Raw genomic sequence first — 19,174 nt, 5'->3', positions numbered from 1 at the left:
ACAACGGATCAGACTCACTAATCTAGCCCACTAACCCGCTTAGGCAACCACGCATAACCCGCACCCAACGCAGACCAACAACGGGGGTTGCCCTGCTAGCCCGCATAAATAAAAAATATATATTTTTATGCAAAAAAATCATACCCTAGTCACTCATTATTATAGTGTGACTTTATTTTATTTTATTTTTAAAAAATTGAATTTAGTGTACAAAAAAAGAATATTTTATTTTAATCATGTTAGTATTAAGAGTGATAGGGAATTTAGTTTTAAGAAAAATTTTATATTTAAAATTTGTTAATAAAAAATAATATAAAAAAGAGATTTTAATAAGATATTCCTTCAAAACTTTAATTATTTTTAATCAAACCAACCCTCATACTTGAATTCATATTTTTATCTTAATTTAATGAATTAAAACAATAACATTTTAATTTTTTAGCAACAAAAATAAGTTTTTTATAATTAATAAAATTTTAATTTTTTAAAAATATTTTCCTTATGCGGGCTACCTCTTATGTGCGACAAGCTAGTGAAATAAGCTTGCATTCCTTTTGCGGGACGAGCCAACTCACACCTAAATGGATCCGGTTAATGTTAGATCGAGATTAGCATATGAATGATAATCAATAATGTATTACCTATTTTTCATATGACTTATCTTTGTTAACAATCATTTTACCTTAATGCATTTAAACATGTCGATTGATATCAGCATGTCAATCGATATTAGGTACCAAAACATCCCAAAATCATCCGCGTTACTAGTACATTAACTTGTGAACAAATTAATTTATCAAATTTTTCTGATATAACATCTCTAATTTTTTGTTTTCAACTACTAATTTTAATTTATGAAAAGGTGAATTTCATTTTACTTTTTATTTGTTTTTTAAACTATTAAAAAACAATAACATAAATTGAAGTTAAGGTTTTAAATAAATTTTATATTTAAAAAAATCTTAAATAAATATTATATTAAAGAATAAAAGAAAATTATTAAATCACGTTGCAAAAAAATATCAAAGTCCATTGTACGAGGAAAAGGGAAAATTAGTAGACTTTAAATTCACATTAATGGACTTTAACTTCATATTTAAAAAAAAATTGATTTATTTTGTTTTAACTATTGATGTATGCATTTTAGTTTTAGTTATAAGTGTTAATATTTAATTTTCATAATTTTAAAATATTTTAAATTAAGATCTTTATTTTAAAATGTATATAATAATTAATTAAATATGAAAGTGAGAAGTGATAAAATTAATTTTTTCTCGCGATATGTTCTTGCAATCTTTACTCAATAACACATAGTTTTGAAGGCCACATCTGATAGATAATGCAATTATTTATGATATATAAAACAGTGATAAACACAACACTAGTTGTTGTCAAGTTAAGTAACACTGACGTATGATCTGATAAAAGAAACAATATTTAAATAAGAAGAAGATAAAATTAACTAAAAGAAAATTAAACGTGGTTCAACCCTACTTTGTTCCTTTCTTTTGGTTACTCTTGAGAAAAGAATCCACACTTCTCTACAGCATCATCATAGTTCTTCTCTCTGGCCCACCACTTTTTCAACTTTATAATGGAAACGCAACACTTTTTAAGGCCATATATTTATTAATGCAACTTTTGTTAATTACACATTCTTTTAATTACACTACAAGAAAATTATTAAATAGAAACCAATTTTAAAGAAAAAAATAACTAGTTGTTATAGTGACTAAATTAGAGACAGTTTTAGAGATGAGAAGAATTATTAGTTTCTAAATTAGAAACAGTTTTAGAGATGAAAAAAATTATTAATTTCTAAATTAGTTTCTATTATTGATAAATAATTTCTAAATTAGTATCTAATTAGCTACCAAGATTTTAATTACCAATTAGTATTTAATTAGATATTAATTTAGAAATTATTTATCAATAATAGAAACTAATTTGAAACCAATAATTTTTTTAGTTTTTAAAACTGTATCTAATTTAGTCACTATAACAACTAATTATTTTTTTCTCTAAAATTAATTTTTATTTAATAATTTTTTTAAGTGTCAGGACAAAAATCATCCCTCCTGTCACTAAATCAATTTGCTTATTTCATTTTTTTGGTAAAGAACGACATGATGAAAGATTAAATGCAGCTAATTAGGTTTTCTTATTTAATTTGGAATTACATGTAGTTAGATCTGGCTTGGTGGAACTTATTTGAATCTCTCTTGAACCAGCTGTATCTGCTTGGGTTTGATAGCAGTGTGTGAAAAAGAAAATAAATGGAGAAAACCCTAACTTTTCAATTTCTTTATGAAGAAGACATTCAAAGTTCTTCCAATAATTGCTTTGCTTTTGTTTTTCTTCTCGCACCCTCTTGGTCAAAGGTTTACATATCAATAAGCCATAACCCTTTTCATACAAAAAAAATATAAGTGTAAAATATGGACCACATGCTCATATTCCATAGTTAAAATGAATTGTATCTAAATAAATTTTGAAGATGAGTTTATTTGGTGATGATAAGTGCATGTGGCCATGTCAGAAAATTTTAGCAGCAGAAGGTACGTGGTGGTGCAACTATGTCAGTGAAAGAGAAGGATCTGAAGGCGAATAAATGTGAACGTATCTGCATTTGTTGTGATTTATGAAAATGGACATGGCAAAGAGGCCACGTTCTTTGTGGGGAACAAAAAAGTTCAATGTTTTTTTATCAGAAAAATGGAATAAATTAAATGAAGATATTTCATGTATATCTCAATTTTTATATATAGCGAGTCAGAACTCGTTTTTAGAAGAGTAATGATGTATTGACACTCTGCTCCCTTATACAATATCTAATTGATGATATAAAAAAGAGTATTTTTATCATTTTATACAAAAATTAAAATTTTAGGTAAAGAAACAGGCTTGTATACTGAGCAAGGTTGTGAATGTATAATTTTTCTTCTCAAAACTCCTTACAGAGACCAAAACACATAAAACAGAGGAGCATAGTTGACAATCGTAAACAACCTTGCAATTCGTAAAAAAATCACTTAACATTTTCTATCAGATCTCATGCATATCGAAAACACATAAAACAGAGGAGCATAGTTGACAATCGTAAACAACCTTGCAATTCGTAAAAAAATCACTTAACATTTTCTATCAGATCTCATGCATATCGAAAACTCAAGACAAGAATAAAAAAGACGAGTAAGAGTGATTATGGAAAAGAGAGAGTGGATGGGGCCAACATGAAAAGTTCCACATAAGCAAAAGACATGAGAATCCTATAGGACTAAAATAATATTTGAGAATTGCATAGGTCGTTTTCTGCAACAAATTATTATTGGTGTGTGCAGAAAAAACCAAAAGACAAACATGGAAACTGAGCTTTCAGTCCAAATTAACCACATGCCATGATAAGAGTTAAACCTTATTCGGCTAATGCACCAATAATGAAGAGGACCTTGCAACAAGCCAAACTTGGCATCTCCAACTCAAGTACAACTACACTTCTATGTTTTCCTTTCTACTTCTATTATTTCAATCTCATCTTGTTTAAATCCTTCTTTCTTCACTTTTTATATATGTGTTTAATTTTGGGTTAAATATGTTTTCTATCTCAGTGTTTTCATGTGAAATTGAGTTTTCTTAGTCTAAACTTTAGGCCTCTACTTGTAGTAAGAAAATTATTTGAATAGGTTTTTGCTAGCTATTTTTTATGTAACAAAATTTTCAGTGTAGACTATGATGTTAAAATATTTCATGCTAACAATGACTAACGTAAATGTTATAATATTATAATATTATAATACAGTCCATGCTGAAGATTCGTTTGTTACGTAAAAAAAATACTGGTTAAGACTCATTTCAATAGGTTCCTTACTACAAGTATCTAAGAACGAAAAATAATTTTGCGTTATCGTTCATTAATTATTTATTAATTTATTTTGAAAAAATGAATAGTAAAAGTGATATTGTAGAAGTTGTAAAAGAACATTTTTTGTTGTTCTATAGATAATTAGATACGACCAGGGAATTATGGGGAAAAAAAGATGTACTATACAAGGATAAGAAAGTAAGAAGAGACAGTAAAAAGAAAAAGTTTCCATGATGTTCAAGTTTGAATATGCACCTAAGAGTTAAAGTAAAACTCATGTTATTGTAGGAATTTTTTTTATTAGTAATAAATAAATAACAAATAAAAATTATTTAAAAAATGATTTAATTTTACTAAAACAATTATTAAATAAAAATTATTATTTTTTAATTATTTTTTTATTATATTGACTAATATATATATTATTTTAAAATTAAAAAAATTATTAATTTTTAAATTAGTTTTTATTATTCATAAATTAGTATTTAATTAGTTAAAAAAAATTCTTATGAAACATTGTAAAAAGTTATAATTGTGGTAGTGATGATGTGGAAGAAGAGACATGATGGTACGAGAAGATCCTAGGGTTTACCTAGAATCTTTGTTCTGCTTTCATGTGGCATTTTAGATGTACTGTTGTGAAAAGGAGCAGTTAGTTTTTGGATGCAAAAGAGGTAAATAGTGTAGCAGTATAATACATATACACTCTTTATAATTCTTTTCGTACTATCATGCGTGGATTACATTCCAAGGAAAATCAATTCACACACTCTCTCTATAAGCATGCTCTACCACTACCACCTCTGGTCCACACTAAATATCTTTTCATTCTTATTTTTACGTTCTTTTCATATACAAAAATAACATTATTAAGATCAATCATTGCATCTGAAATATTGTCTGTTTTAGAGGTTGTTAGTTCATCATGATTTTTTTTGCAGAAAGGTTTAAAGACTACAACTATTTTCAATTTATAACAGCGGTTATATAGCTGCATGCATTTGATGTAGACGTAGCAAAACTCAAACAAGAAGCGACGAAGACAATGAAACCGTACCTCGAGCAATGCAAGAAAATAAACAAAGTAAGAGAAACAAAAAAGATTTATAAACCATTGGTAAAGAAGGAAGAGAGCTCGAACGAACTTACAATAACACGACAACACAATGAAACTCGCAGAAGAAGAGAGGAACATGGACAAACACAAATTACAAAGAAGAGAAAGAAAATATGAAAGTGACGCAGTTCAAATTTAGGGTAAAAAAGTCACAAATATTATTTTAGAAGAAAAAATAGGAAAGACTTTTGAAGTACATGAGTCTAGAAGACATGAAATGAAGTGTTGAAGATCCTAGAAATTAGAAAATGTAGTGGTGCACGTTTTGGGCCTAATAGCTTATTTGACTAGTGGCTTTTGATATTTTGGTGATGTGAAGGACCACACATGTTGAGTGTACTTGAAACACTTCATTTCACCATGAACGACAAACCAGTAAAACTACACATGTACAAGTTTGTCCAAAGCCATTCAAAGGATATATAAATGTACTTAAATTAGCATTTGAGACTATTCTTGTTCAAAGTTTCAAAATCATGAATTTGGGTACAAGTCCTTTTTGTAAAGTTAATTACAAAATTATCATAAGTAATTTTGGGGAGAGTAAAGTGTTGAAGATCTCACATCGACTAGAGATGAGAACAATTCATTGTATATAAGTGGGTGCAAACCTCACCCTCATGAGTCGGTTTTATGAGATTGAGTTAAGAAGTCTTACATCAAACTAGACATAACATTATATTAATATGTTGTGTGATGAATTTTTTATATAAAAAAATATGGTAAATTTAAAGCATTAGTGTAAACATCACTAGTATTTTATATATACAATCATATTAAATAATTAGTAGTAAGATTGATATTATCTTTCTCTCGTATATATATATATATGTATATATATATATATGTATATATATATATATACATATATATATATATAATTTTTTTTTTTTTGAGAGGTCAAAACTCTGCAATTGACTACTCTTTATTGTATTGGTTTATTCTCTCTTATGAAATGTAGAGTTTTTTACTCACATTTCCCTTTTATTGTATTTTTCTAACACATCTATAGAGAACTCTAACTCATTTATCTTTTGTCACAAAAAAAACATTAAATTAACTTCTAAATATTAAATATTAATTCCATTACGATAAAAAATTATTTTAAAAAAATTTAAAATTTAAAAACCATAAAATTATTTTTATTTTTTTAATTAAATAAAAATTTGTGTTAGTGTGAGTTTAGTCCATGTTAATAAAGTGTTGGAGGTTAACAGATTTTAGTTTAGTCGATTCTAATATGATACAATTTTTTAAAAATAAAAAGTAAAAAACAAGTGTGGACTAAATTAAATAAATTTTAAAATAAATATATTAGTGGGAATCAAATCGATACTATAGAAATATTAGCATAGGATACACGGATGCTAAATTAAATAAGTTTTAAAATAAAAAAAACATTACTGAAGATGAAATGGACAATAAATTAAATAAATTTTAAAATAAAAAAATATTTGTGAAGGTAAATTAACTAAATTTTAAAATAACAAACATCTACGAGAACTAAACTTATCATAAATTAAATAAAATTTGAAATAAAAATAGTTAATGTAAGCTAAATAGACATTAAATTAAATAAATTTTAAATAAAAAATTAATGTAAGCCAAATGTACACTAAATTAAATAAATTATGAAATAAAATATACTAACTGGCTCATGTCAAATCTAAATTAAATAAGTTGTAAAATAAATATTTGTTTTAGTGTTTATCGATGCAACTAGAATCAACTTAAACAACTTTTTAGTGACTCTAAATATTTTTATTTTTTGTATTTATATATATTATAGTTTTTTTTGAATAATTCTTAAATTATTTTGTTAAAAGAAGTCAATATATCGAGTATTACTGCTAAATCAGAAAAACATAATAAATGATGTATTGAAAATTTCAACCGAATAATAATATATTATGAACCTTTGTTTGAGAAGATAATGCATTACACCCCTCTATCAAAGTGACATTATTTTGTTCACACTATCAATATATGCCTTAATTTTCCCATTTCCTATCACACCCCCTAGGCTCAATAACCTTAATTGACCCATCAGAAAGCCCAATTGCAATTTGATCGGGCTCACCAGGATGGGCTGCAACAACAGTTGGATACACATTTTGCCTGCAAAAAAGGGTCAAGGATTAATTATTTTGGAGAATATGGATAGAGATCATGTAACAAAATTCATCTAGCTTAGTTTAATATATAAAGAAACTCTAAAATTCCCCCAACTACCAAAATTTCACCAAAAGGAACACCAATTAAACTTCTAAAGCATATATCAATAAACTATTTTAAGCATTGTAGTAAAAAAAAAGAATTATGATAGAGGAGAAATTTTCTCTCCAATTCCAATTCATTTCTATAATATGATATCAATATATTCAATGGAGGAACATTTTTACAGAAGTTAGGAGATTTTCACATGAGCAAAAATGTTTATTTGATATTGGTTCTTGAAAAACTCTTAGTTTACATTGACTTCCTGATGTAATAAAGAGTAATTTACTAAATATCATATAAACTTTAAAAAACCACTGGTCGTTAAATAAGAGTGTGTTGATAGACATGTCAACATATCACTACTCTTCACATAAGTGAGATAAGTGAACAAGAGTTATACAACTATACATGAAATGATAAGATTAAAACTTGGAAAATGTTAATTTGACAACTGTAAATTAAAAGACACCAATTTAAAATTGCGATTCGACCAATACAATTTCAAAATTACTTTATTTCAGTAAAAATTATTTCTCTTTCCAGATGTAATTTGGTGCATGGTTGTCAACATCCCTCTTAAAACTTGTATAAAGTCATATGATCACCTAAAAAAATTCATGTTTTGTAAAAGAAATCACATGACATTATATATATCTGAAATGTAAGGAGATAAGTTATGAAGTGTTGGAAAACCTGATTATGGAGGGTTGATGTAGGTATGCTGATGAAGCCATACGACATTTGAGCTTGAGAGTGTTGGCATCAAATATTCCAATATTTCCATCCGTGAAAGTTGCATAAACTAGTTGGCCATTGCAGGAATATGTTGCACATGATAAGGAACCAAACAACCAGTCTTGAGGTACCCACTATAATCCAACATCAACATGTTACTATCTCATTTACAAGAACAACAACATAGTAAATTTAATCATCATAAAAGTGAAAGAGTGATTTTATTAAATAGTTGCTTACTCTTTGAATCAATTCCATTTTAAAAGCATCATATAATGCTAGTTGAGTCTCATGGCATACCAACAAGTGCACTTGATCATTGTTGAATTGCACTTGAGTATCACCAACATCTACATTCCCATTGCCCATTTGGATTGATATTGATTTCTTCTTATGCCATGAGTTCATGCTCCAAAAAGAAAGCTACAAATAAAACACAAAATAATTTCTTTTTTTTATTGTGAAGTTATAAATTAAAAATAGTTTAACAAAATATGAAATAGATTGAAATTGAATCATAGAGAGAATTAAAAGGATCATAAAGAAACTCACAAAACAATTATTATTAATAAGTTAACTTTAAACCTAACTCAACATCATAAAATCGACTTATAAGATGAGATTTGCACCCACTTATATACTATGAAATGTCCTAATCACTAGTCAATGTGAGATCTCAAACACACCCCCTCTCACACCGAGACTACCAACTCGTGCGTGAGACTATATATTATGGATGGTCCGATAACGACCCAATAGTGGATGACTTGATAAGCCCAACAAACAATTGCTAAGATAGGCTCGAAAATGGTTCTGATACCATATTAAGAAGTGAACTTTAAGTCTAACTCAACATCATAAAAGCGGCCTATAAAGTAAGGTTTGCACCCTCACTTATATACTATGAAATATCCTAATCTCTACTTAATGTAGGATCTCTAACAATTACAAATAGTCATAACTTGAAATAGTTGAAATAAAGTTAAAAAATAAAAATAAATATAATAAGATTATAAGATTTAAAAATGTAATGTAAAGCTCATACATTCATAAAGCAACACAACAATGAACAATACAACTAGTATTCTAATAGAAAGCATGGCCAAACATACTTGAGCATCTGCACCAGATGAAACCAATGTATTCAGTTGAGCTGAAAAAGCTAAACCAGTGATATACTTATGATGACCTTTTAATATAGATTTCACCTAAACAAAGAGAAAGTAAAATCAATATATGACTCTGGAAAAAAAATAGAGTTTAAACTCTAGAACACTTTTGAAGCAATTACCTCATTCACCCTAACATTATAAATGTGAATGGTGGAATCATTCATCCCGATTGCAACAATATTGTTATCTACAGGATGAAATGAGAGGAAGGTTGAAAGTGGTGGAGGTGACATAAACGTTGTCATAACCTAAAACAACACAAAATTTTCAAATAGGTAAATATGGTAAGAGAAAAATTACTATAATAACGACAAAGTATGTTAACATGAGTTTTGATATGACCTTAAAAGTCATCATGTTGAATAATGAAATTTTTGCTCCACATGCGGACATAACATAGGAATCATTCTTTGAGAGTGCCATGCAGGGAAATGTTGCTTTAGAAGAGTTTGGGACATCATTAATCATTTGAATACCATTATTTGGTTGCCAAAGTTGCGGAGCAACATTTGTTGTGGCCTTTTCAACAACAAACACAAGAAAATTTAGATCTTTATGTGAAAAATTGTATAAGAGGTAACAAAAATACAAGCATTACAAACTCAAATATACATATTATTGGCGTTTTCATTGAGATACCACGAGTTTGGATGGTCACGGATAAAACAACAAAGATATGCTTCTAATTCTCTGATAGTCTCTGGTAAAACATCAAAAATATGTTTCTGATCCTCTGTTTCAATGTTTCTGAGGATTAAAAGCATATTTTCACTGTTTTACCAGTAATAATCCTAATTCATGGTATCACTTTCTCACCTTACGAAACTGTGGTACAACACATACCCAAATAACAATTACCTTTCCACTTGGATTCAATTCATTACGACTCCATTTCCACAACCTCTGAGTCCCTTTTGAGTCCAAAGCAATAAGACCAACTCCAGAATTTGTGTAAATAAGGCGAACAACCTTGGCAAAAATGAGATTTTATGAAAACAATTTTTTATATTAAACAAAAACATATTAATTAAAAGTCTTATATATAGAAGGAAAAGTTATAGGTAATATAAATTAAGAATCTTATACAGAAAAGGAAAGGTTGCAGGAAATACCTTATTAGTGGGATCGACACTATCAGCTAGTATAGTCATTGTTTGACACTGAAGGGGGTTAACTATTTCTGTAATTTCCCAAACTTTTGACTTGTGGGATGCAAAATCAATATTTCCTTTCTTCTCTATGCCTCTAGCCATTGAATCAATTCCATTCTTCAAAAATAAATAAATAATAATTTAGTGGGACACTTATAAATCTAAATTGAATTAATATTTGCAATATTTTTTTTATCAACAAAATAAATAAATAAATAAATATGAACTACTTAAGAGGTGGTCCAATCCATATACATATCAATAACTCTTTTCCTAGATCATGTAATTTTGCCAAGAACCTAGCTACCTACTCATAATCAATACCAACATCTAGAAAAAAACAACATCGTCAAATCAAACTACTCAAACTAATAAACTATCAAATGTTTTTTATCATAAGCAAACAAGTCAACGGATTCAAACACCAATCAGAAAAAGAAAAACAATCAGAAGTAAAATATTTGCAATCATAGATAACTCAAATATTTAATTTGTTGAGGTTGTTGAACACACTAATATAATAATAAAAATAGATAATGACATTTATTAAGGAAAAAAAAGATAGAGGATGAATAATGTGAAATAAACCTTTGTTCCAAGTGGAGCTTGAAGTGTTTGATGAGATGGAGCTTCAATGACCCTAAAGTATTTAATGCCCTCGGAATTAGAAAGGAGTTTCAAACCACCATCTGATGTAGTAACAACAAGCAAACTCCCTTCCTTGTTGAATCTCAAACGAGGGAGACTCTGATACAAGAACTTAACTGTATCAAACAATGTTATGAAAATTGCATCCAAAAATGGAAAGTAGAAAGACTACTCACAGGAAGACCACCCTCAGCATCTGTACTGAACAGAAGATTCACATTATCCATATCCCAAAACTTAATCTGATTATCTTCACCAGCAGCCAGAAAACGATCCTTTGCTGTGTCAAATTGCACAATGCCGTTAGATTTCTTTCTAAACCCAACATATGTTCTTTTTTGTACTCCTTCTCTTTCATTCCACTCAACTAGGAAAGAATCTCCATCTTTACTTGTCCCACAAGAGAACAATCTAAAATAGAAAACAAGAATCACAACTCACATTATAATTGTTAAACAAGAATCACAACTCACAATATAATTAACGCAAAATTAGTTTTAGTTTCTAGTATAAACTTTAGTCTTTAACCTGAATACTTGTAATAAGAAACTATCGAAATGAATCCTTACTAATGTTTTCTTACGTAATAAACGAATTTCAACATAACTATATTATAATATTATAATATCAATGTCAATAATGAATCAACGTGAAATATTGTAATATTATGAAAATTTGTTTGTTACGTAAAAAACTACTAAGAATCAATTTCAATAGTTTTCTTACTACGAGTATTCAGGATGTCTAAAGTTTAGAGTAAGATAAAAAATAAATAAATAAAATCTAAAATTTGAATCAGGGTCAAAAACCAATTTCACCACAAATTACTTTGACAATAACATGTTTAAAAAAATCAATAAAAATAAAAAATAGTACAAAATTAATGAGATATATTTGTTGGGCTAATTAGTTCTTCTTCTTTTTTTACCTATTTCCGTCAGTACTATAGAGCATTCTGGTGCACCAGTGTCCAGGAGCATCATAGTCCAATCGAGAGCCCAGGGCATCATATAACCATGCCTTGATTTTCCCATCAATAGAAGTTGAAAATATAAACTGCATGTACATATTACTTCATAATTAATAACACTTAGAACAATATTAAAGAATAATTTTTCAAAGGCATACAAAAGTATCATGCTAGTTCCTAGAAAATGGGCTTGCAGTATATTCCACAAGCTTAATTTTTTTATAATTCTTACTTTATTAGACTACAAAAATTCCACATTTAGGTTTCATACTTTTAGTTTGAAAATTTAGTTTAACAAACAAAAGTATCAGAGTTTAGAATTATTTTATCAATAAAAATAAATAAATAAATGTGAACCACTTAACTTTTATACAGAACAAGACACTACTAACGCAATCTTTTCCTTTGCAACTTGCTAAAATCTAACAAGACTAACGATAAAGCAAGCATCACAACCAAATGACGAGCCTTAGACATAGTGACAAATACCTCAAACCCAACCTACTTAGACAAAAGTCTTTTGAAGTACACCGTCACTTAATAAAAAACATAAAAATCAGAATATTATTCATGCATCAATAAAAAAAAAAACAGAGAAAAACAAATTTAACTATGACTCAAGACCATATCTTTAGTTGTACACAAGATGTTCCTATTCTATTGATTATGAAACTAAGATTGAAAATTTAAATTATAAATAATTTAGGATGATAGCTAAAGATGAATAAAAGAAAGTCCACCATGTGATAGAGGGATTTTAGGGCTTTTACCTGAATATTTTCCTTTTCATGAGGACAAATAGAATAAATAGGTGCTTGATGTCCTTCAAAGTTAAAAAGCTTCTTTCCATTTAAATCCCATACCTATAACATTATTTCACAAAAATAATAATTAAGGATAAATTCATTTGGCTAGAAGCTAATACACAACAAAAACCACTTGTTAATTACCTTTATTAACTTGTCATCTCCACAAGTTATAATACGCAATTGCTTGTTCAAAATAGAAAAGGCCAAGTCATTAACACCACCAGCATGAGCATCAATCTGTAGCCAAGAATACATCAGTAAAAAATTACAAAAATTATATTAAATTTTTATTAAAATTGATCTCAAAACATGCCTCTAAAAACGGTCGTAGGTGATTAGGTGCTTGATAGACATATAATTGAACCAAATGTTTTCTAAAAGCAACCCCTGAAAAGAAGAAAAAATTTATTATTAACCACTAATTATGAAATAAATATCACAAAAAATTTCATTAAATAACAATCAAAATTAAAAATAAAAATAATTAGTCACTATATTAACTAAACTAGATATTTTAGATATTAAAAAATTGTTTATATTTAAAACGAATTTTATTATTAATAAAAATTTAAAAAATAATTTTTAAATTGATATTTAAATTAGTTATGAGAATTTTAACTATTAATATTTTATATTTTAAATTGGACTCAATTAATTTTTAGAGATTAATTTAAAATCTAAAATATTAAGTAGTTAATGATTATACATCAATTTAAAAATTAATTTATAATTGTTATTGATAAAAACAATTATTTTATATATTAATAATTTTTATAATTTTTAAAATGATGTCTAATTTAATTTAATAATAATTAATTATTTTAATTTCTAAAATCAATTATAATTTAACGATTTTTTTAGTGGAAGTAGAACCAATTTTTATTGAAGCATACTTACCAATAAAATTTCCATCACCACCCCATGCTACACGACTAACGGATACAGAAGGGTCTTTCAAAATTTTATTCTGTAGAAAAGTCAAATTCAATAAACTCTAATCACATAAACATATTGTCACACTTTAAATAAATACAAAATTTAGTGTGCAATTTTTTTTTAATCATCAATGAAATAAATAAAATTCAGTGTGCAATAAACAAATGGAATAGAAGACGATAAATGAATTTTTTTTTATGAGGAATAAATAAATTTTTTCTATGACTTAAACAATTCCAAAAGTACATTAATAGTAGAGACAATTAAATTTTATACCATTTCATTCCCTCTCATCATATATCTTTTACCATAAGTTCAAACACAACATTAAAGCTACTTCAATACATATTGAAAATATTGACCTTTTCATTCTAATAAATAATAAATACAATTTCTTTAGATGATAAAAAAATGGTCCACATATTTTTTTTTTCATTTTCATAAATTTTCTTTACGAATTTTGCAATATATAATACATAAAAATTATGACATGAACGACACCTAAATAGGCTTATTATTAAGAGCATACATGATAAAAAAAAAAAAACTTACCCTACATTGATAATTATCTTTAATAAGAACCATCTATTTTATTTTTTTTTATAAAAAAAGGGTATATTTGTTAATGAGATATATATTTGTTTAAAATCATGAAAATATAAGATGGTAGTGAATAAGGTAGGATAAACAACTAAATTATTTTCGTAAAAAGATTTAAAAAAATATAAGTTATCTATTAACAATTATGCAATTTGAGAATGCAATAGAAACCTGAAATAAGACAGAACAAATAGAAATATTCCATATTCTGAAAGGATTTGATATAAGCCTTTCTCGATGCCTTGCTTCCCAAAGTGAAATTTCACCGTTTGCACAACCAACTGTTTCAAAAAAGTTAATTTTCCAGAGTTAGAATTGAAAATTATTAGAATATAAAGTAATTTCTATTATTAATAAAAATTTATAAAATAGTTTTGAAATTAGTATCTAAATTAGTTACTAATATTTTAGATTCTAAATTGGTCTACTATTACAAAGTGAACCTTAAGTCTAACTCAATCTCATAAAACCAGTTCATGGGATAAGGTTTGCACCCACTTGTATACAATGAAATATTCTCATCTCTAGTCGATATGAGATATCTCCAACAAAAACTATTTTATAATTTTTTATTAGTAATAAAAACTACTTTAGATACCAATAATTTTTTTAGTCTTTAAAATAGTCTCTAATTTAATCCAATAATAACTAGTTATTTTAATCTCTAAAATTAATTGTAATTTAATAATTTTCTTATAGTGATATAAGAGATTAAAAAATTTATTTTTGAACCTACCAGCAAGTAATGAATGAAAAGCAGGATGAAAATCCATGGCTGTAATTGGTGAACCTTGTTGCAATGTACAAACAACAATTCTAGGAAGATCATCAAAGAGTTGTTGAGGTGGAGCATTGTTTGTACCCTACATACATTATTAAAAATTTTACATCATACATATGAAAATCCAATTGCATGGAAAAAAAAAAAAACATGTCAAACTTTTGTAAGTACCTCTTCTATATGTTGTGTAGTTGGGATCTGTGTCATTACTTGTTCATGACCATTGTTTGAATGATCCAACATTCCAAGAGTATTAGGTGCTCCTGACAAATTCAACATTGATCAAACAAACATTGCAAAAATTAATCATCCAATACTGCATAACAACATGCACAATATAAGGATTATATACTATTAATTTTTTTTTTATCAAGAATAATTAAGTTGATAGAAGTTGAAATTACCCTACAAGAAAATCATAAAATAAAAATCAATCTTAGAGACAAAAAAATAATTACTTGCTATAGTAACTAAACTATAGACCATTTTAGAAACTAAAAAAAATGGTTTCTAAATTAGTTTCTATTATTGTTAGATGGTTTCTAAATTGGTATCTAATTAGCTACCAAAGTTTTTGCTACCAAATTTAGAATTTAAATAATTGGTAGTTAAAACCACCTTGGTAGCTAATTATATACCAATTTAGAAACTATTTAACCATAATAGAAACTAATTTAGAACCCAATTTTGTTTAAGTTTCTAAAATGGTCTCTAATTTAGTCACTATAACAACTAATTATTTTTTGTCTCTAAAATTGGTTTGTATTTCATGATTTTCTTCTAGTGTTATATCCACTTAAGTATCAATATATATAATGGAAGAGAGAAATCAAATTATTTCTCACACTTGAGGAAAAAATACACCAAAGTTTATTAAATGGTAATTAAAAGGATAATGAAATATGTTTCTAGCAAACAACCCTCCCATTCCATTCATCCATTTTTCATTAGTTTATTTTAATAAACTTGAAAACAATTAATGTACTAATATATTGACTTTAAAGTCTGATTATAGTTTTCACCCCTAATAAACATCTTAATTAGGGAACTCAATTAAAAAATCTTAAACATTTTAATAAACATCTTACACCATTAGAAATGAACTGAATTATACCTTGAGGTATTTGGGAAGATGTAGAAGGAGTCCCATTCAATGTCCACCCAGCTAAAGCATTAACATTAGAAACAGATTGGGATGGTGCAAATGGCTGCACAAAATTAAATAAAAATGTTAGATATAAATATAATATTTTTAGTAATGGATAATTAAAATTAAATAAATTAGAGAAATTACATCCATACCCTAACATGGCCTCCAAGTGAAGCATAAGATGAAGGATTTATTACTGGTGCAATGGGAATGTTGACAGAACTACGTGCAGTGGATCCATTTGCAGGTGAACAACAATGGTTAATCAATAAAGTTTTAATCTCTGGACTTGGCATTGGATTCTTGCATAATTGATGCTGCCAATTCAAACTAGATACAAAATATTCACAACACTTCTCAATCATTAATTATCATAAACCATTGTGAAAAATTAAGAAATTTTGTGTGATGTTCAACCCATTAAAAAACAACAAAAAAACTGTGTATAATAATTGTATTACCTTTGATTAATCAAGGTTCTTAACCGAGATGGCCTAAATGATGGAAATTTAAGCTTATCTTGAAAGTGAGGATTTGCTTGAATTAATCTCTTAAGCTCTAATATCAATATATTTCGAGCTGTTTTAGTATCACCATACTTTGACAATTCTTCATTTTCCCTGAATTCAATCAAAGTTCATGTTCATAATGAAACAAAAGAATAAAAACTCTGAAATTCTCAATCAATTATATCATATTTTTTTTTATCAACAAAGAATAAATAAAACAAAATGAGACACTTCAGGGTGTCTCAACCCTTATACAAATAATCTCAAACAAGATTTTTATCACCCAACCAGTTGGAGATCCAATAGGCATTACAACACATCAACCACATTAACATATACAAGAGCACATCAATATACCCTTCAAAGGAACACATTCTCAAAAGACACAAAAGTCCAACAACTAAACTCAGTCTTTGCCAACAAACAGAAATAAATCAAACAGAAGTAAATCAAACATCACATAAAATAGCAACATATAAATATTTACCTAAAATCATTAAGGGTTATAAGATTTGTGATCTCTTTGAACAAATATTCATTGAATGATTGAAAAACTTTCAAATCATTCACTAGAATTTCAACCGCTCTAACTCTGTCTTTCCTGAATGAGAACATGGAAAAATGTTAAAAGTTTATACCATTACACATCAAGATATAATTGAACATAAACTTTGACGAGTAATTAGAAAATGACATCAATAACCTATCTAAAGCTTCCAGATATTTTTGCTTCCTAATCTCAAAGAAAATCATCATGGAGTGTTGATTTTCATCAACTTTTGTAAATCCAAATAGGTATTTCTCAACATTGTCCCACTCTCCAGCCAATACTTTTTCTTCAAAATATTTAACATTGAAGAACAAACCTGTTTCTTGTTCTAACCTGAATCCAAATAACAGACAAAAAAACACATTTTCAAATGTTAATTCATCATACAAGCTACTCATCATATATGGTGATACAAGAACATAAAGAATAAATTAATAAACAAATTTTGTGTGTATCTGAAAGAAAAATCTTTACCTGTGCATAGTATCTTTAAAGTTCTCCTCCTTAAGAAATTGAAGAATGAGAAATACCACTTCTTGGTTTAAAGATAACATTTTCGCCTCCAATCGGTGGAATAAAAAAATTCCCTAAAAAATACAAGGATTTAGAACTAGGGTTGGAAATTGAACAAGAAAAAGCAAATAATAACTTTTAGGTACTAAAGAAACATGTAAGGATTTACAACTAAGGTAGGAAATTGAACACCAAGAAAAATACTAGCTTTTTGATACAAATTATAGGATTGTAAGAAGAAATTATGAGGTTATTTTCCTCTTTTTTTTTGCAATTGAAGAAAAAAACGATAGCGTTTTTCTCAGGCGAAGTGGTTATGGAAAGAAGTAGAGACGATTTATAGGATTTTGTTGTCACATTTGTGTATTAAGTAGTGAAATGAAAATTTCATCACAAAAAAGTAATACAAAAAGTGAAAAAAAGAGGAAATTACCAAGAAAGAAAGGGGTGGAGACAGAGAAATGTGTGTATAGAACTAGGACTTTTCTTTTGCTTAACTGAGAACTAGGTCTTACTTCTTTTGATGAGATTTATAGTGATTTTTGTTTCACAATTGTTCTCAATGATCTATCATACAAGACATCGTACTTATATACACTAGACGGTCAATATGGTCATTGTTGATAAGAAAACAAAAAAATGACAATGGATTGACACATTTGTATATCATTGGTCAAAAACACTACATCATTCATTTGTTTCTTTTCTAAATTATAATTACTTCTTTGACTTCTTCACGCGTTTTTCATTTTTTTCTTGTTTAACTGAACTAAACAATAATAACAATTTAAACAAATATATGACACCTATTAAATAATAGTAAAAAATATCATACTTTATTTAAATTTTTTAAAACTTAATAGTATTTTAATCAGCATATTAAATATAATAAATACTTTTTTACAACATTAATTATATTTTTATTTCATCATCGTTTTCTTTTTTATATTAATTAGTATCTTTCTCGGTTATTTTCTTATGAAAAAATAATTAAGTTTAAATTTATAAAAAAACATAACGGTGTGTTTGAAAGGAAAATTATTAAAGGATAACTATTTTTATAGAGAATTTGAAATGGTTTATGATAAAATGTGTTGTTTTGATAAAAAATAAATAAAAAAATTGAATTCTATAAAAAATTAAAACTTTGGTAACTAATTAGATATCAATTTAAAAACTATTTATCAATAATAAAAATTAATGTAGATACCAATAATTTTTTAATATCTAAAATAGTATCTAATTTAGTTAATATAGCAACTAATTATTTCACTACAATAAAAATCAATTTTAGTTGCCAATAAAAACGGGGAGTTATAAAAAAGAAGTCACTAGCATGGGTGAAGTCTACTCAAGTTGGACACCAATAAATGTCAAATATTTTGTCCACAATGGAGACCTTTAACTCACTAAAAATTATTAAAATAATAATAATAAGTTAGCGTATAGAA

General features: G+C 27.1%; 1 protein-coding gene across 1 annotated transcript; it reads right to left on the bottom strand.

Annotated features, from left to right (window-relative positions):
* Nucleotides 1-6,853: 6,853 nt before the first annotated feature.
* Nucleotides 6,854-18,032, bottom strand: LOC137821053 (topless-related protein 2-like). Its single transcript, XM_068625467.1, has 24 exons — nucleotides 17,685-18,032; nucleotides 17,364-17,543; nucleotides 17,148-17,261; nucleotides 16,613-16,771; nucleotides 16,304-16,481; nucleotides 16,116-16,209; nucleotides 15,173-15,264; nucleotides 14,957-15,083; nucleotides 14,392-14,501; nucleotides 13,582-13,651; nucleotides 12,998-13,071; nucleotides 12,826-12,921; nucleotides 12,646-12,738; nucleotides 11,834-11,961; nucleotides 11,082-11,316; nucleotides 10,846-11,004; nucleotides 10,219-10,374; nucleotides 9,965-10,075; nucleotides 9,449-9,625; nucleotides 9,226-9,354; nucleotides 9,047-9,142; nucleotides 8,175-8,357; nucleotides 7,893-8,068; nucleotides 6,854-7,097 (listed from the first exon to the last, which is right to left on the bottom strand). Exons 1-24 carry the CDS (start codon nucleotides 17,762-17,764, stop codon nucleotides 6,971-6,973), a joined length of 3,144 nt encoding a protein of 1,047 aa, XP_068481568.1. The 5' UTR covers nucleotides 17,765-18,032; the 3' UTR covers nucleotides 6,854-6,970.
* Nucleotides 18,033-19,174: the final 1,142 nt, after the last annotated feature.

The sequence above is a fragment of the Phaseolus vulgaris genome, chromosome 9 (assembly GCF_000499845.2).
Source record: "Phaseolus vulgaris cultivar G19833 chromosome 9, P. vulgaris v2.0, whole genome shotgun sequence".
In the NCBI taxonomy this organism is placed as follows: Eukaryota; Viridiplantae; Streptophyta; class Magnoliopsida; order Fabales; family Fabaceae; genus Phaseolus; species Phaseolus vulgaris.
The sequence above is the reverse complement of the archived record's forward strand: the minus strand, read 5'-3'. Positions and strand labels throughout refer to the sequence as shown.